This window comes from Dipteris shenzhenensis, chromosome 19 (genome assembly GCF_047967505.1).
Source record: "Dipteris shenzhenensis isolate YYH24624 ecotype China chromosome 19, Dip_SZ_1.0, whole genome shotgun sequence".
Lineage (NCBI taxonomy): Eukaryota > Viridiplantae > Streptophyta > Polypodiopsida > Gleicheniales > Dipteridaceae > Dipteris > Dipteris shenzhenensis.
The window spans coordinates 14,132,188-14,147,118 of record NC_141614.1 but is presented as its reverse complement, the minus strand read 5'-3'; the positions used below and the strand labels follow the sequence as shown (position 1 = coordinate 14,147,118).

General features: G+C 39.9%; 1 protein-coding gene across 1 annotated transcript in view; it reads right to left on the bottom strand.

Annotated features, from left to right (window-relative positions):
• Positions 1-502: 502 nt before the first annotated feature.
• LOC147890124 (DNA polymerase epsilon catalytic subunit A-like) overlaps positions 503-14,931 on the bottom strand; it is a 67,116-nt gene continuing 52,687 nt past the window's right edge. Inside the window, exons 30-50 of the mRNA XM_087390102.1 lie at positions 14,072-14,222; positions 13,766-13,963; positions 13,479-13,553; positions 12,997-13,187; positions 12,686-12,869; positions 12,453-12,517; positions 11,849-11,981; positions 11,631-11,732; positions 11,438-11,521; positions 11,217-11,291; positions 5,965-6,024; positions 5,478-5,743; positions 5,220-5,268; positions 3,337-3,497; positions 3,087-3,153; positions 2,764-2,925; positions 2,475-2,651; positions 2,175-2,396; positions 1,988-2,094; positions 1,673-1,865; positions 503-1,551 (exon numbers count right to left, since the gene is read on the bottom strand). Of these exons, the coding sequence (XP_087246228.1) occupies positions 1,387-1,551; positions 1,673-1,865; positions 1,988-2,094; positions 2,175-2,396; positions 2,475-2,651; positions 2,764-2,925; positions 3,087-3,153; positions 3,337-3,497; positions 5,220-5,268; positions 5,478-5,743; positions 5,965-6,024; positions 11,217-11,291; positions 11,438-11,521; positions 11,631-11,732; positions 11,849-11,981; positions 12,453-12,517; positions 12,686-12,869; positions 12,997-13,187; positions 13,479-13,553; positions 13,766-13,963; positions 14,072-14,222 (2,887 nt within the window). The 3' untranslated portion in view covers positions 503-1,386. The remainder of the gene's footprint in view (positions 1,552-1,672; positions 1,866-1,987; positions 2,095-2,174; positions 2,397-2,474; positions 2,652-2,763; positions 2,926-3,086; positions 3,154-3,336; positions 3,498-5,219; positions 5,269-5,477; positions 5,744-5,964; positions 6,025-11,216; positions 11,292-11,437; positions 11,522-11,630; positions 11,733-11,848; positions 11,982-12,452; positions 12,518-12,685; positions 12,870-12,996; positions 13,188-13,478; positions 13,554-13,765; positions 13,964-14,071; positions 14,223-14,931) is intronic.

The window sequence follows — 14,931 nt, the reverse complement described above, 5'->3', positions numbered from 1 at the left end:
CTCAATTGAATTGGAGTAACTTTGTTTCTAAAAGGCCCAAACATTGAGTGTCAAGGAGGTGTCACCTCTAAGAGTATTAGATCCCTCCCATAGACAATCACTGAATCATTTCCTCCATAAAACAATGAGCCTGGAGAGAATTTGTGAATGTTGTATCCGTATGGGAAACTGAGAAAGAATTAATTCATGCCACCTTGAGAATCCAAAGAGCACCTTGCTACTGGATTAATCCTCCTGCAATAATTTACAGCACAATTTATCACACTAAACTTAATAAGAAAGCACACCAACACCTCCCTAATCACATAATCCCATGGAATTGGGTGCCATCTACTCTGCCAGAGAAGTCTTTCGCAAGTCTATCAAACTTCCGCGAGAGTTTCGATTCCCAACAAAAGTTGCTTTCAAAAATATTTCGAAGCAGATTAATGGTGAAATTGGACATGATTATGTTCTAAAAGTCGAAGATTACAACAAGCAACTTGCAACAATAGGTGAAACAATCAAATTAGAAGAAAAACTTCAAGTTATTCTCAATGGTTCAGGTGACACTTAAGATAAACGACCATGAAGATGAGCTGTAAGTGCTACTTGGTGAACTCGTTGACCCTCAAGTTACAATGCTGCTTGGCCAATCGGATGATATACAATGAGAAATCCACATTACAGAGACCTGCACGATGACAAAATACTGAAACCCGGGCACTACAAAGCTTCAGGCAAACAGCAGAGAAACTTGCTGTCTTTGTAGCGGGGAAAAACCAGGTTTGCCTGGTCTACACTTTGAATCTCAAAGTTGGAGAAGGAAGCTCCTGGCTTAGGCAAATTCCTGCCAGCTATTGCATGATCCAGGAAGAGCTGTGGGCCACCACTCCATGAGGTTTCTCCCAAATCTCTCCATTTACGAGGCATCGTCAATCTCGCCTTGTTTAGTATCCTAAGAAATTTTTCCTATGTCCAAGGGTAGCTTTACAAGCCTGCTGAGAAGACATACATACTGCAGAGCCGTGCGTACGCGCTTAAAAGGGAAAGGAGGAGAGTCGAATTGCTTCGAGCTTAACACCACCCCTGCCCCGAAGGGATCGCTGCAGCAAGGCTCAAAAACAGAGCTCCCTTTGCTGCAGCAAGGCGACCTCTACAAAGAATCCAGGCCTCCATGAACCAATCAGTCCTCTTTAGAAGAGTTTGCCATTCTGTGATATCTTGAATATGTTCCCAGATTTCAGAGGAACTGAATTTCTTCCTCCACTGCAGTCACGTGTTTAAGCCACATATCTTAAGAGAGAGCTGTGAGTACTACTGATAAAATTGTTGAAAAAAGAGTACTGAGCCGCTCTCAAGCTTCCCATCCAGGCAAGGAAAGAATAAACTCATTCAAAAAGAAGACTAAAGCTCCAAAATCCATGCCACACACTCATGTAAGAGTTCAAACTCATGATAGATTGCAATGTTAACAAAAACACACATCCTTTGTTGAAAGGCTGAGAAATTCTCCATGCATTCAAATGTTCCTGCGCATGTGCACTGTTCTGCAAGATGTGATGCCTTCACCTGTACGAAGCATGCCAATTTTTTAGGAAAGATCTTGTTCTATGCAAATGACCAGCTGATTCCAAGTTCGTTTGGGGAGGGAAGTTACCCTTTGATTATTTTATTGCATAGATTCGCTTACCTGGTGGCACTTAGCGCAAACAAGGTCTTGCAGGTGATAAAGACGTTCTCGTTGTCGAACAACTTGAATCAAAGCATTCTCAATCCACTCACAATCATAGGGCTGGCCACATTGTGGAACAGAACACCGCCAATCCTGCTCAAGTAGTGCCGCATCGCGACATATGTCTAGGTCCCTACAGTCATTGCAATAACTGAACCAAACTATACATCAGCATTTCTGCTAATACAACTGTCCGGATGTACATACTATGTTGTTCTACATTTGTACATACTATGTAGCAGCCAGAATTATAAATGTTAGATTGAGATCTACCTGCAAATCACATTCGGAAGGGTAAATGAGAGGCATGGGTCATGGAATTGAGCCTCTGGAGAAAATTCCTTCACATGGACCAATTTGAGTAGATTCCTCCTCATCACCTGCAACATCCTCTGATTTTACCTACCTCATAAAATATTTTGAGCATCAGAGTCAAAGGTCTTCAATGTAAGAATCATACCAGCACATCGTGCTGAACTCTTTGATCCAAGGAAAAGACAGTGCAAACATGTTTAATGAACTCCAGAGCAGCATCACCCATTTGTAGATGGGATCCTGCCAACTTCGGAAATTCACGAGCCGACCCTGCCTCCGTATCTGCATCTTCTCTTTTCTTGGCACTCATGTGGCGTAGCACATCACGGACAATTCTTAGAAGCTTATCTGTGAAGTAGGAAGTAATCTGCATTTCATAGAGTACGTGATTAAAAACATATCCTCATATAGTTGTTAATGAAAATACTGCTTTCTAAAAACACACCTGCTCCTTCAGGAAGTCAGTTTCTGCAGACTCAACATTGGCAGCTGCAGCCATGGTAACAGATGGTGTGCATGAAGTGCTAGCACCATCTTTTATTGCCGCACGCAAAATTGCCTGCTCTTGTGCGTGTTTCCAAGGGATGTACAAGAATTCTGATACAGTAACTATAAAGTAATCCTGGGTATAGAAAGGGGTCAGACACAAGTTGTTTGTCAACACTTCACCATGATGATAAAGCAATAGTTTCATTACAGAATTGAGAAGAGAGAAGACACTCATAAAAGCGTACCTGGGTCACTTTAGGCAAATACTCTGCAATGTTCCAGCTTGAGATTATGTCTGGTTTAGCTACTTCAGATTCGTTTTGTAAAAGGTCATCCTGTGATGATTCCTGACCAGATTTTGAATCTAGCTTCTGAACTTCTTTGACTTGGATACCGCCATAATTATACTGCAAGAATGACAGAGGAATCAATTACAAATGATTTTTGCTAAAGTTGTCAGTATTTATATCAACATACTTGCTGTGTACTACTTCAATGGTTTCTAGGCAATATAAAGCAAAAAGAGGAAAAGGTAATTTGTCAAATTAGAACATAGAAAGTGGATCACCTGGTCCATAAACAAAAGAGAATGCCAATATCTTTGAGGTTCTAACTCAATCCACTCAAACAAGTCTCTGTGAAGGAAAGAGCCTTTCTTTAGCACCATGTACTAAAGCATGATAATACACTTGGAAATGAAGCAATTCACCAAACCAGCAGCATAGGAATCTCTGTGACCTAGACAATCATAATATGATACATGTGCTCCATTAAAGAAAGAAGACTGAAATTCTGGATACTTCCAGAACAGCAGGTACCTGCTTTGAAGAGTTTTCAATAGGTATTCACAGTATCCTTGTGCTGCCATCATGTTTGTTTTTCCCGTTGAAAGAATAATGCGGGAAAAATCGGCAAAAACAATTATTGCTCCTAGTTTTCGTAGCTCGGCGAGAAGCAAAGCAAAAACTTTCCGCATCACCTGCCACGAAAGAAGCATGTGTAAGTGCTGGAACTCTTGTAACCAACGAACCAGAAGTGTGACAGAGACCATAGTTCATAGGAAATTTTAAAGCAGCTGACAAGAGAGTCATCATAAATCTCTGTTAAAATGGTGGAGTTTCAACTTTCCATTGCTTTCACACCAGTTGAAACTGCCATCTCCATGGCCAGCACTTGGAAATAGTCCATCTAGTTGCATCCTAGAGGTCGGATCACAGGGATGCTGTACAGGAAAACTCCTAACACGCTAGCTGGGACATCTAATCTGTTTATGAGCCACTCACAAGAGCCTTCGTCCTCTATGAGGCTTACCGGGATCTGACTTTTGCCCATCCTCTCCAAGCTACAAAAGACTCCCAAGTATTGCCAAGTATAGTGTTTGGCAACCTGGATGCATCCTTCAGGTTTATATATCTAGGTGAATTCAAGAACATGCTCAAACTAACCCTCTAAAAACAACAAATAGTGAATCACACATACTTATCAGCACACCCACATACTTTAAGCATTCATCAAAGTACAACTGCATGTGAAGACTTTGGTATGTCATTTTAGTCTCTCCCAGGGACCAAAACTTGACAAGATGAAATTTGCTTCCTTGGTTGTTTCCACTACTCAGATGAGCCAAGTTTGAAATTCAGCTACGTTGTATTTCAATAGACTGAATGTGTACTGCCGCATCCTATAATGGAGACATCCCAATACTTCTCTACACCTCCGTGGCAAACTCCCAACACTGTTCTCTCATTCACATACTAATGCAACAAAATGGCAATTTACAGCTCAAACAATTGCCTATCTGATTAGGCAAATATTACAAGACACTGTCCCACAGCAACTGGAACGAAGGCCTTGCACATTAATCCTGTGAGTCGCAGTGCCAATGGTTTGATGTATATGGGAGTGGTTTTTGTTTTTGAGAAAAGAGGGAAAAGGAGCAGGGGGCAAGAAACATAGACTAGAAGACAACCTTATTTGTAGGTTATATCCTGCCGGTAGACAGAAATGATTGAGATCTCAAAGGGCTGGGTGAAGGCCATTAAACTGACTGTGACCTGCTGTACCCTGGTAGCTAGATCCTTTTTGGGCAGACTTGTGAATACAACCATCCAGTGTCTTCTTTTGCACAAGAGAAAATGAGCTCAGTCCCTTTTATCATTGTCCAAACTTATAGTGACCTCCAAGAAGAAGGACAGTCCCTCAACTCCTTGAGGACGATAGTGCTCTTGGCAGAAGCAGCACGAGAAGACCCAAATCACATTCTTTTAAGCTTTGTACCTTTCAAAAATCAATACGAGCATTCATTCGGAATCTTCCTAAGATATTTATGAGGTTCTAGGAACACTCAGTTTAACATTACTGGCACATAAATGAAGATGTCGGCATCTGTATGCAAATTTTTATGTGACGACTGATAAGGGAAATTTGATTCTCTGAAATTATGTAAATAAGAAAGATTATATTATATCCTCTACAATCAGGGGCCAAGGACACTGCAACTACTGACTAAGTAAATGAGCTACAAAATTCGTATGCTTGCTCAATTGAAGGGACCCAAGGATTAGCCAGTTCTCAGCTGTGTCAGCATTTTCATCCTGCTATACCTATAGTTTTCGACAATTCCAGAATGCCTCAATAATCTTCCAAGTGTCACTCCCATAGAGGGGAAAGTGTTGAGAAATTCAATTGCTTGTTGAAATACCTTATGCAAGACTCGGTGGAGAGCAGCATCATGCAGCTTTGATTGGGGACTGCAAACAATGACATGCCGATGTTGTTAGTTTGTAGTAATACTAGTTCCATTCAAGTATGGGTACAAGAATCCAATAAATGGCCCTTGACTGCCAGTAAGGGTATAATCTGTCTAAAATTACTCCATCAAGCATGAATGTGACTTGAAAAGTCTCTAGCTAAAACACATGTAGATCCATAGGTAATGCTAAGGTTTAGAAGAACATGCCTGCAAAGCCAGCGATAGAGATGCTGAAGCAAAGCATCAGCAAACACATTACCAGAGTTGACTGCATCAGATACCCAACCTTGGACCATTTGCTTCAGCACCCGGAAAGCAGCAGTACATGAGCTGCTCTCATCCCAAGCTTCAAAACCCCCACTTCCTTGTGCACCTCCTACCTTTGCATCAAGTTCAAAGCCCAACAATGCACCTCCTTCCATCTCATTTATCTGATTGCACTTCAACAGAGCATCTACCGCAAGATGAAGCACCTGTAGTTTCAAAGAAAACAAAGTCCAGTAAGTACACAGATTTGAGGCAGTGAAAAGCAGATAAAATTTGTTGTACATAACCTAGTTCTGCATATTCGATTGGACAAAAGATAAGCTTAGACTTAAGCCAAACAATACCTCAGAAGACGTCAACTAGAGTAATGGTCTGACAAAAATGGTCTACCCTTATGGAATCAGCTGCAGACAAAAAATTAACAGACCTTTAGCTCTATGACAATGGTCCTGTAAGCACCAGCATATATTAGGGTAGGCTGCTGCACCTGCAGTTCCAGGAGAAAACTGTCAAATGGGAAGTTCATCAACCATATGCAAATATCCGATTTGTTTACAATCAACGAATTACCATTCCTAAAATCAGATCCTTTTTCAAAAACACAGGAGAGGATTATAAAACTTATGGAGGAAAGGGGGGTTACGGATGAGGATTAATGATGACCCTTTCCTTCAGTCAAATTCTTCAAACACACATCTCCCACCACACGATACGACTCCCTCTCCTAGCTACCTACCACGATTATCTTCATCGAACCAGAGACTAGGAACTGAACTACACGAATCACAAACCAGAACTTACAACAAAACCATAGAGCTCTTCTGGCTCATCCGAACACATAGAGGTCATGGGAAAGGTCTATGGTCGACCCTATACCATGAACATCCCATCCACAAAGGAGGTGCTTGCCAGCCTGCCATGCCTATGGCCAAGATCCACAATCCAAGAACTGATCCCTAAATGCCCATGGCCCAAAGCCTAGGCAATGGGTAAATATATCATGAGTCCTTTCTACCCCTTAGACCTCTAATCCAGATGGTATTTCTTAACCTTAGTCTTAGGGCCTTCCACTAGGCCTTTTCCACGCACTCTAGGGTCTCCCCTTCGCAACCCATGATTAGCGAAGGATGTAGCACTCCCCCCCCTCAAAATATCTAGTCCTCGTCGTAAATGGAGTAGAACAGGTCTCTTTGAGCTGGCACTTCTCTCCTAAATATTCCAACAGACCTTGAATCTCCCAAGAAAATGCTTAGGTTAGATTGAGTCATTATAGCTTCTAGTTCCCAGGCCTCTAGCTGGTCAAAACGCTCATGCCACCTTTATGCCTAGGTTCCCATATGAAATATATGCTAGGTTACTGAAGCTTTATTTCTCTACAACATATTTCTTTCTTCTTGTACATAGAAGAGAAGTCAAAGAATTCTGAAAACAAGAGAAAATTCTAATTCGTAGGTCAAACATGACCAAAGAGCAAAGCCAAAATCAATATCACGGATAGGATAGGACATTTTCCAAATCTCAAATAGTCTTCCGGCATCTATAGACACATCCTTATATCCCAATTCTCAAAGACCACTCCAATATGTCACTACCAAATTTCACCATGCTCTACTTTGAGAACATCTAATAGTCTTTTCTTGCAAGAGCCTATGTATATCCTATAATTACTTGCGCTTCCATGCCTTCTAAAGTCTAGGAATATCAAGAATATGAGCCAAAATTCCTATCTAAGCATAGTATAATCATGAGCTCTACCTCTTCCAATCTATTGGTTGTTGAGAAATTTACCCTTGACATATCTGTAGTATGATCTATCCTTAGTAGTTGCCCAAGGACGATCAACCAAGCTCAAACTCAGTCCTTGTCAAGAAGTGTCTACTCATCTACAAGCTTGGATCACCAACTATATCACTAGTTAATCTTTTAATATCCAATTCCAATACTTGACAAGTAAGTATTTAAAGTATATCAATTTGGTAAAGCCTATGACTCTCCTCCAAATTGTCTCCGATCTTCTTTTCATTTTATTTCAAGTAGCCTTTCTTGGAGATATTTCTCTTTCCCTAAGAATTTCATTAGAGGATATAACTAGTCAATTGGCCTAGAGTATTCCGCTCAAAAACTTTTGACCTGATCAACAGTTAATGATATAGTACTGTACATACGCTTCTGAATCAATTTGTAGGTTTGTAGATACCAAGATGATTTGTACACTTGCTAGCATTCAATATTATAGAAAGTGTTAAGGTTTCAAATCCCTCTTAGTCTAGTAAGCATAACTTATATTTATGAAATACCAATCCTGACCACATTACATAACAACTTCCCATTCTCAAAATACACATAACAATCGCAATGGAGCTTCCATCCTCGCCATAAATGATCAAGGTATAGAATTATGTGACCAAAATCTCTCTTACTCTGCATTCTCAATTTGAGAATGGTAATACATTACCTTTTGTGAAGGCTTTACTATTTCACCTTATATATTCAATCTTTGTGCCTTAGCCATTCTAGCTTGAATTTTAAAGTCAAATTCATATTCTAGCTCAGCCCCCTAGCTCTTCTGAGCATCCTATCTTCATAGCAGATTCTATTCGGACAATCATCTATTCTTTCAACCCCTTAAGAAATTCTAACTAAGAAGACTAGCTATTCATCCTCCAAATAGAATTAACTCCATATTCCAATGAGTCAACCCAAATACATTCCACGATTTATATTTTTAATAAGTATATTGATACATAAAGAAGACTCTCGAAAGCCTTATATGCATCAATCTCAAATCGCTTTGCTAACTATAGACATAATCTAATGGGTCAACCTAGTTGAAAGACAAGAATTGCATTTGCATCAAGACTCAAAAAAGAAAACACATGCTTAAAGAATATATCAAGTACAACAACAATGAAATTTCGCATCAATCATCATACTTTCAAAAATTCTTAAGTATTACAACAAATTGACTCCTCAAATAGAAAACAAGTTTAAGGATGAAATCTATCTAAAGAATACTCAATTTGCCTATGCTTCCAATTTCATTCTATGATGAGTCCATGAAATAGAATGCCATCTCAAGTGGAATTCAAAAATAATAAGGAAATCGACTTACTTTCATTCCAAGGGATCAACTTTTCCTTATCTTTATGCTTTTCTTAGAGATATACACAAGTCTCAAATGTCACAACTCTTATAGAGAGCCGAACACTTGTCCTCCTGGAAAATTTTCTATGTATAGAGTATCTAATCTCTTAACAAGTATTCTTACATCATGAGTCATTTAAATGACAAAACCTTGTTAAACAAATTAATATTATATACCTCGAAATTCCCAGGGACAAATTTAAACCATTACAACATAAAGATTCTTCCAATCATTTTAAACGAGCATGGAATTCATCTTAATTGTTGCATTTGTATCTAGAAACTTTACTATCCCAAGTAATACTCACTCAATTTTCTTATAAGTAATTGTATTAACTCCACTCACAACATGAATCAATAAGTCTATTTTTTTTCATGGATGATTGATCAAATTAAATGTAAATCAGCTAACTCCTTATTAATAAAATGTCTCAAATTCTAGCACAACTCTGCGCGTAAGTAAAATATCAAGAATCTATAAGATTCTTGTTTGGACCTTATTTCACGGCTCTTAGGGATAAGAATCGATTCTCATTGGCCAATATTATTCAAACCGGTTCTATCACTCAACTCCTAGATGTATGAATAAATCTCACTAGTGGCGGTACCGTGCAATTGCAATGCATGAATCATATCAACCAAATCTCCAAAAAGTAAACTAATTTGATTCTCCAAAGTGGTTTTATCTTATAGTCACCATTCATTTCTAGAATACAGGCCTGACCCTAGCCCAATAGATGTCCACGCCCTACACCACAAACATCCCCTCCACAAGGGAAGCAGCATCGGACCAGCTTGCCACCCTACAATGCCTACGTCCAAGATCACAATCCAAATATTGATCTTGAATGCCCATGGCTGAAGCCCTCATGCCAATATAGAGCCTAGTCTGGAGTCCTTTAAACCCCTTAGATATCTAATCCACACGGTATTTCTTAACCTTGCTTTAGGGCCTTCCACGTTAGCCTCGTTAGAAATCTCCTTTCTTGAGCTTGCCATCCCTCTAAAATCCTCACCCCATCGAGACTTCATGCAGATCAGTGTCGATGCAGATCTTCTAGTTCCACTGTCCATTGTTTATATGGGTTGGAGTAGATTTGCTATAATGCGATTAGGACTCGTGTCAGTGGCCACTGTTTTGCAATTCCTTTTTTGCTGTGTTTCAAAGGTTCCTAGATAGTGCTTCAAGATCCCTCATGATCATAGTTTACCATGGAACAAGTCCAAGACGTCGGATGCCGAATTTCAGGTTGGGGGGACGTGGGCTCACAACAAAATGCACACGTCATATGGCATATCATCAAATCACATGGAAATTTTCCATAATATGAAAAAAAAACACTTTACAAATATGAAGTACACTCAATGCCCACCTCCCAACATGATATCTATCATTGGTGTATTGTGAACAGAAGTAGCCCATTGTGCACGCAAGTTTGGTGGGAATACCAACTTAGACACGAGCGGAAGCCCCTGATATCGATAGAAGGTAAAACAGTCCTATCTTTTAGTTTGATGACCTACTCCAACAACAATGATCAAAGACCCTATCAATTTGCTAGTGAGTCGTTGAAGAATAAAGCTGGTTAAAGTGATAAGCTGCTTGAATACGAGCCGCTCACCGAGGCTCCTAGGAATGGTTTCTTTGAAGACTTGCACTTGTCGAGAGTTTCGCATATTATAGCTTCAATGGGATCCTAAAAATTGGAGATGGCCAACAACGGTGTAGAAGATTCTCTTGAGGGCCAATACACACCAAGCAAACAAATGTGTTTATTGCATTAGTCAAAACATTCCAAAACTAATCTAATGTCATTGACACTAGTCAAACAAGGAAAGGTCACCTGGCCTTTGGTTGACCAATATACCCATAATACTCTATTTGCAATGAGATTCCCACACCAGAGATCTTATGGCATCTAAATGGTCAATTAACCCTTTCACCACTCCCCATGTGGTCAGACTTGTCCAAGTATATAGCTTTGTCAACGTCAAGACTGGTTTCAGGTTTCCCGACGCCCAGCTATGTTGTCTTCTCCAGTCACAGTTCCGTATAAAATTCCTGACTTCCTATAAATCCATCCAATCCCAAAAGCCGATTGAAAATCTCACACATGAACACCATATATGCCCTAGAGTTTCTACGACAGCCTCCATATGCAAATCCAAACCCGTAAACTGATACACCCTCTACACAAGGGTTGCTATTCGCGATCTTTTTCAAAGCATATTACCATAGGCGACTGAATAAAAAACATGTCTCAAAAAATATAAATCCATGAGGTCACATTACACACTACTCAATTAGTCACTTTGGCCGTTGGCTCAAGACTGGGACCAATCTTTATTGGCTCTCCAACCTTGAACTCCTTCAACAAATTCTTCTCTGAAATCTGATCATGTATGAAAAGAAATACACAAACGCCTTTTGACTACTTTGGCAAAATCAAGCAGTAAACTAGCAGCTCCATGTCACATTTCATAAGAATTGCATGGAAAGGCGAAAAACTGTGAAAAATGACACAAATATGTCACCTCATCAGCAAAGCTAGGTTCTTCTTCTGGAATACCTCCAAGGTCTGGCACCCCATCTTCAGATACCCACAAAACCTGCAGATAACATAGAGACTGTTAATACCCCAGAATCCTGGAAAGACTATCAGAACATCTGCTGTGTGCTGGAGAGACTCGATTAAAATCCTGCTGAAAAAGATCAAATTTATCTTAAAATGCCTTCATAGACAGTGGCAATTAACCTGTTGATGATCACGAAGGGCACGAGCGTAGAAATTGTCTGCAGTGAAAAGAATCCAATCTGAATCAAAGTTCCCTAAAGGCACCTGAAGAAAAGGAGGGTTGTCAACTGAATGCTATCATGGAATATCAAGCAGATTCTGAATTTCAAAAAAGTAAATAAAGTGATCAGACATTGTGCCAAAAAAGTAATACATGTGCATATCTAGAGAGTGATATCCTCTCTTGGAGCCACATGGAGCATGCACTGCAACGTTGCATGGCTATTTTTGCAGCAGCAGGTTGCCATCCAAGGGCCTGTCATCAATTTTCAATATTCCCGTCAAAACAATCCTGCTTGACATTTTAAAGCATCAACTTCAGCAATGGACCGAGAGACTGAAGTAGATGATTATTTCAGCACTTTGGCCTACCGGAAATTGGCTGTCCCGAGTGTTATAAGCAACGTGGACACATGGAAGATCAACAAGAATAGGGACAGACTTCAACAATTGTTCTTTATCAGGACACTCCAGCACAGCAATCATGGGCCCCCTGTATTGGTCCCTGTTTGTCAATGGAGAGATCAAGTCAGTCTCCAATTCAATAGTCTTCCCTATCAAAGAAAATGCACCCACTTTTTCTGGAATCTTGTGAGTACTTTTCTTCAATTTTTATGGAGAAAGAATGCTTTCAAAGCTTTTGACAAAAACATTTAGAGAAGCAGGCATGAAGCTGATTTAGCCCAACCCAAGAGAACAAAAATAGAACGTTGAATGGTCAAAGACTCAAGCAAGTCTGCCACCTATTGTACCCTCTAGGAAAGATAAGCATTAGCAATGTTCCACAAATGAAGTTGAGTGCATCTAAAGAACAATTATCCTGCTTCCTCACATTTACTTAGCATGGCAACACTCCGCTTGCCACCATGTCTACAGCATATCTTCAAAGACTCACCAATTATCATAATACGACTTGGATTGTAAAGCTACACTGAAAAAAACTTGTGCAAACAGAGATACAGGATGCAATACATGCCTGTACTCAACCAATGTCCTCTGCAATTGTCTTCCAGCTTCTATATTGTTTGTCACATATTCAACCTACGAGTTAGATCACATATTAGAACACAACCAATGTACACAGACAATAGGGGAAAAAAATATGAAAACCTTGCTAACATTCCAACAAACCCTCATCGACATACCAAAACTTGCACCTAGGTTTGCAATCTATTCCTGGCACTTTCAGCCCGTTTACAATAGGCATACCTTAAATACCAGGTCCAAGGAATCATTGTTGTCAGATGTTGAATGAAGACGGGCAGCATCACGAAAATGTCTTTCAAGCTGCCCAGGAAAAACCTCCCTATTACTGAAGGGGTTAACAATGGTAACCAGAGCTGTACTTGATGAGGGTGTATACAAGGCATACAAACCCCTTGCATCTGATGAGCTGTAAGCAAAAATTGAACCAAAGAAGATGGAAAAGCATAGTTAAGAAACTATAAATGGACTACAAAAATGCAGGCCTTTAAACCATCAAACCTCCAATGGAACCAACAGAAAGCAATGGCTTAGACCTGTGGTATAAGTATAAGAAGGACAGCGATTCCACCAAGTATGGGCATTCAGTTGTGGTCTTCATTATCAGATCTCCCAATGACCAGCGATCCCTACTGCCTTGATTATGAATCTTTCCATTAACAGCGCAAACAGAACCAAGTTGAACTGTTGCATGCAAAGTGAGAGGCATCTTTGTTTCGTAGACCCCCTGTCTCAAAGCAAACAACTGTCTATCAAAAGGATGCTTACTCCAAAACATTATAAAAGGAGCTTAATATGATAAATCACTTTTGTAGAAATAAAAGCACAAGTGAAACTTGATAGCGAGTCTTCTTGCTCAATTTTGATAGCCAAGTTTTCATCTTTTCCATAATCTAGATCCAGAGTAGTTAGAGCTAAATAATTTGACCAGCAAGTTTTGACATCAAATAATGTTTAGGCTTGAGTTCCACAAAACTCATGACTTCTGAAGTGTAGCTGTACAGGTATGGACACACACCTCGACCTCTGGGTCTGCAAGGTGAGCAGCTAGTTTTCTTCCAGCAGCCTTGAACTGTTGTTCTTCAACCACCACCTAGACAAATATTAGAATCACCAATTTAGAATATATTCAACAAATGTACAGCTCTGCAAAAGGGTGGGCACAGCGTTAGCACCCAATAGGTGTGGACATTCAAACTAAGTTCCAAGAAACTCCTCATCTACAATAGGAAAGTAAGAGCATCTCTCTACTTATTTGCAATTTGTGTCTTCCCGCAGCCCACGATATTCAGAAGATTCAAGTACCTCAATAAGATTGAAACAAGGACGACCGTGTGGCAAGATACGAGTAACACGCTTTCCAGGATGCTCATCAGTGAGGGATGCCCTTGTATTAAGGTAGAAACATCTTGGCACTTTTAGTGGAACCTTAAACATGTCACCTCCTGCCAGAACCCATGCAATAAACTCGCCTGGCTCTCTGGTAGTAGCAAGTTGCAGGATCTGCATGTTGTGAACAGCATTGTTACAAACAATTTAAGATATATAAATATAGAATTTCTCTTGAGAGCTTTGCATAGGTTCACCCAAAGAGTAAGACTGACCCCCCACCTGCCAGTGAGAGTGAAAGAGATTAGCCTCGCGATTTCGAAAGAAAGCCCCAACACCAGCATGATTTTTAGAGATTCTCAATGGTCTTTCTATATTTGTGATCCTGGATTTCTCTGCTGGAACATTTCCTTTCTCTACAAGTCCAATTTGCCTGTACATAGTCGTCCCATCAAGAATAAAACTTGTGAATTGGTAACAAGACTGACAAGAAAAAAAAACTAATATTTTTTGTGTGTCATCCCCTATCTATGTGAAGGAAACCAAAAAGCCACTGCTAAGCACTTCAAAAATCTAGAATATTAGAAGGTGAGGTTTAAAAATAAAATTTATTCCTTTAATATAAATATTATATCTCACCAACTGGTGGAAGAGAGCCAATCTTGTATGACATATATTATGTGGAGAGGCCTAAAAAAAACTCAATAAGGTAGGCAAGCCAAATATTGGGTCTCGTCCCTAACAATATCTTAGAGCAACCAATGAGGCCGCTACATGCTATAACCTATGAGCAAGACGATGTCATAGTCCCAGATTTTAAAGAATGTGTTTGCTCTTTCTTTGGTAGCCTATGAGTCGACTGTACATCTGTCCCACTAGCTCCATAGGATGTATATGATCTCCAACTAAATCATGGCAAACATGTCTGCAATCGGCTGCCCTCTCAATTTTTTCAAATGACACGTGCATGCCCTCTCAACTAAATATTGTGTATGAGTACATGCATGCATGTGTGTGCATATATGTGTGCATGCACAGCGTGTACAAAAATGTGAACAGTTACAGTGCTTTCATGCTTAAACTCAGATCTTATGACACTACTGCTGCTGCTTCTTTTTTGAGAGAACTGAGGTGTAGAGAGT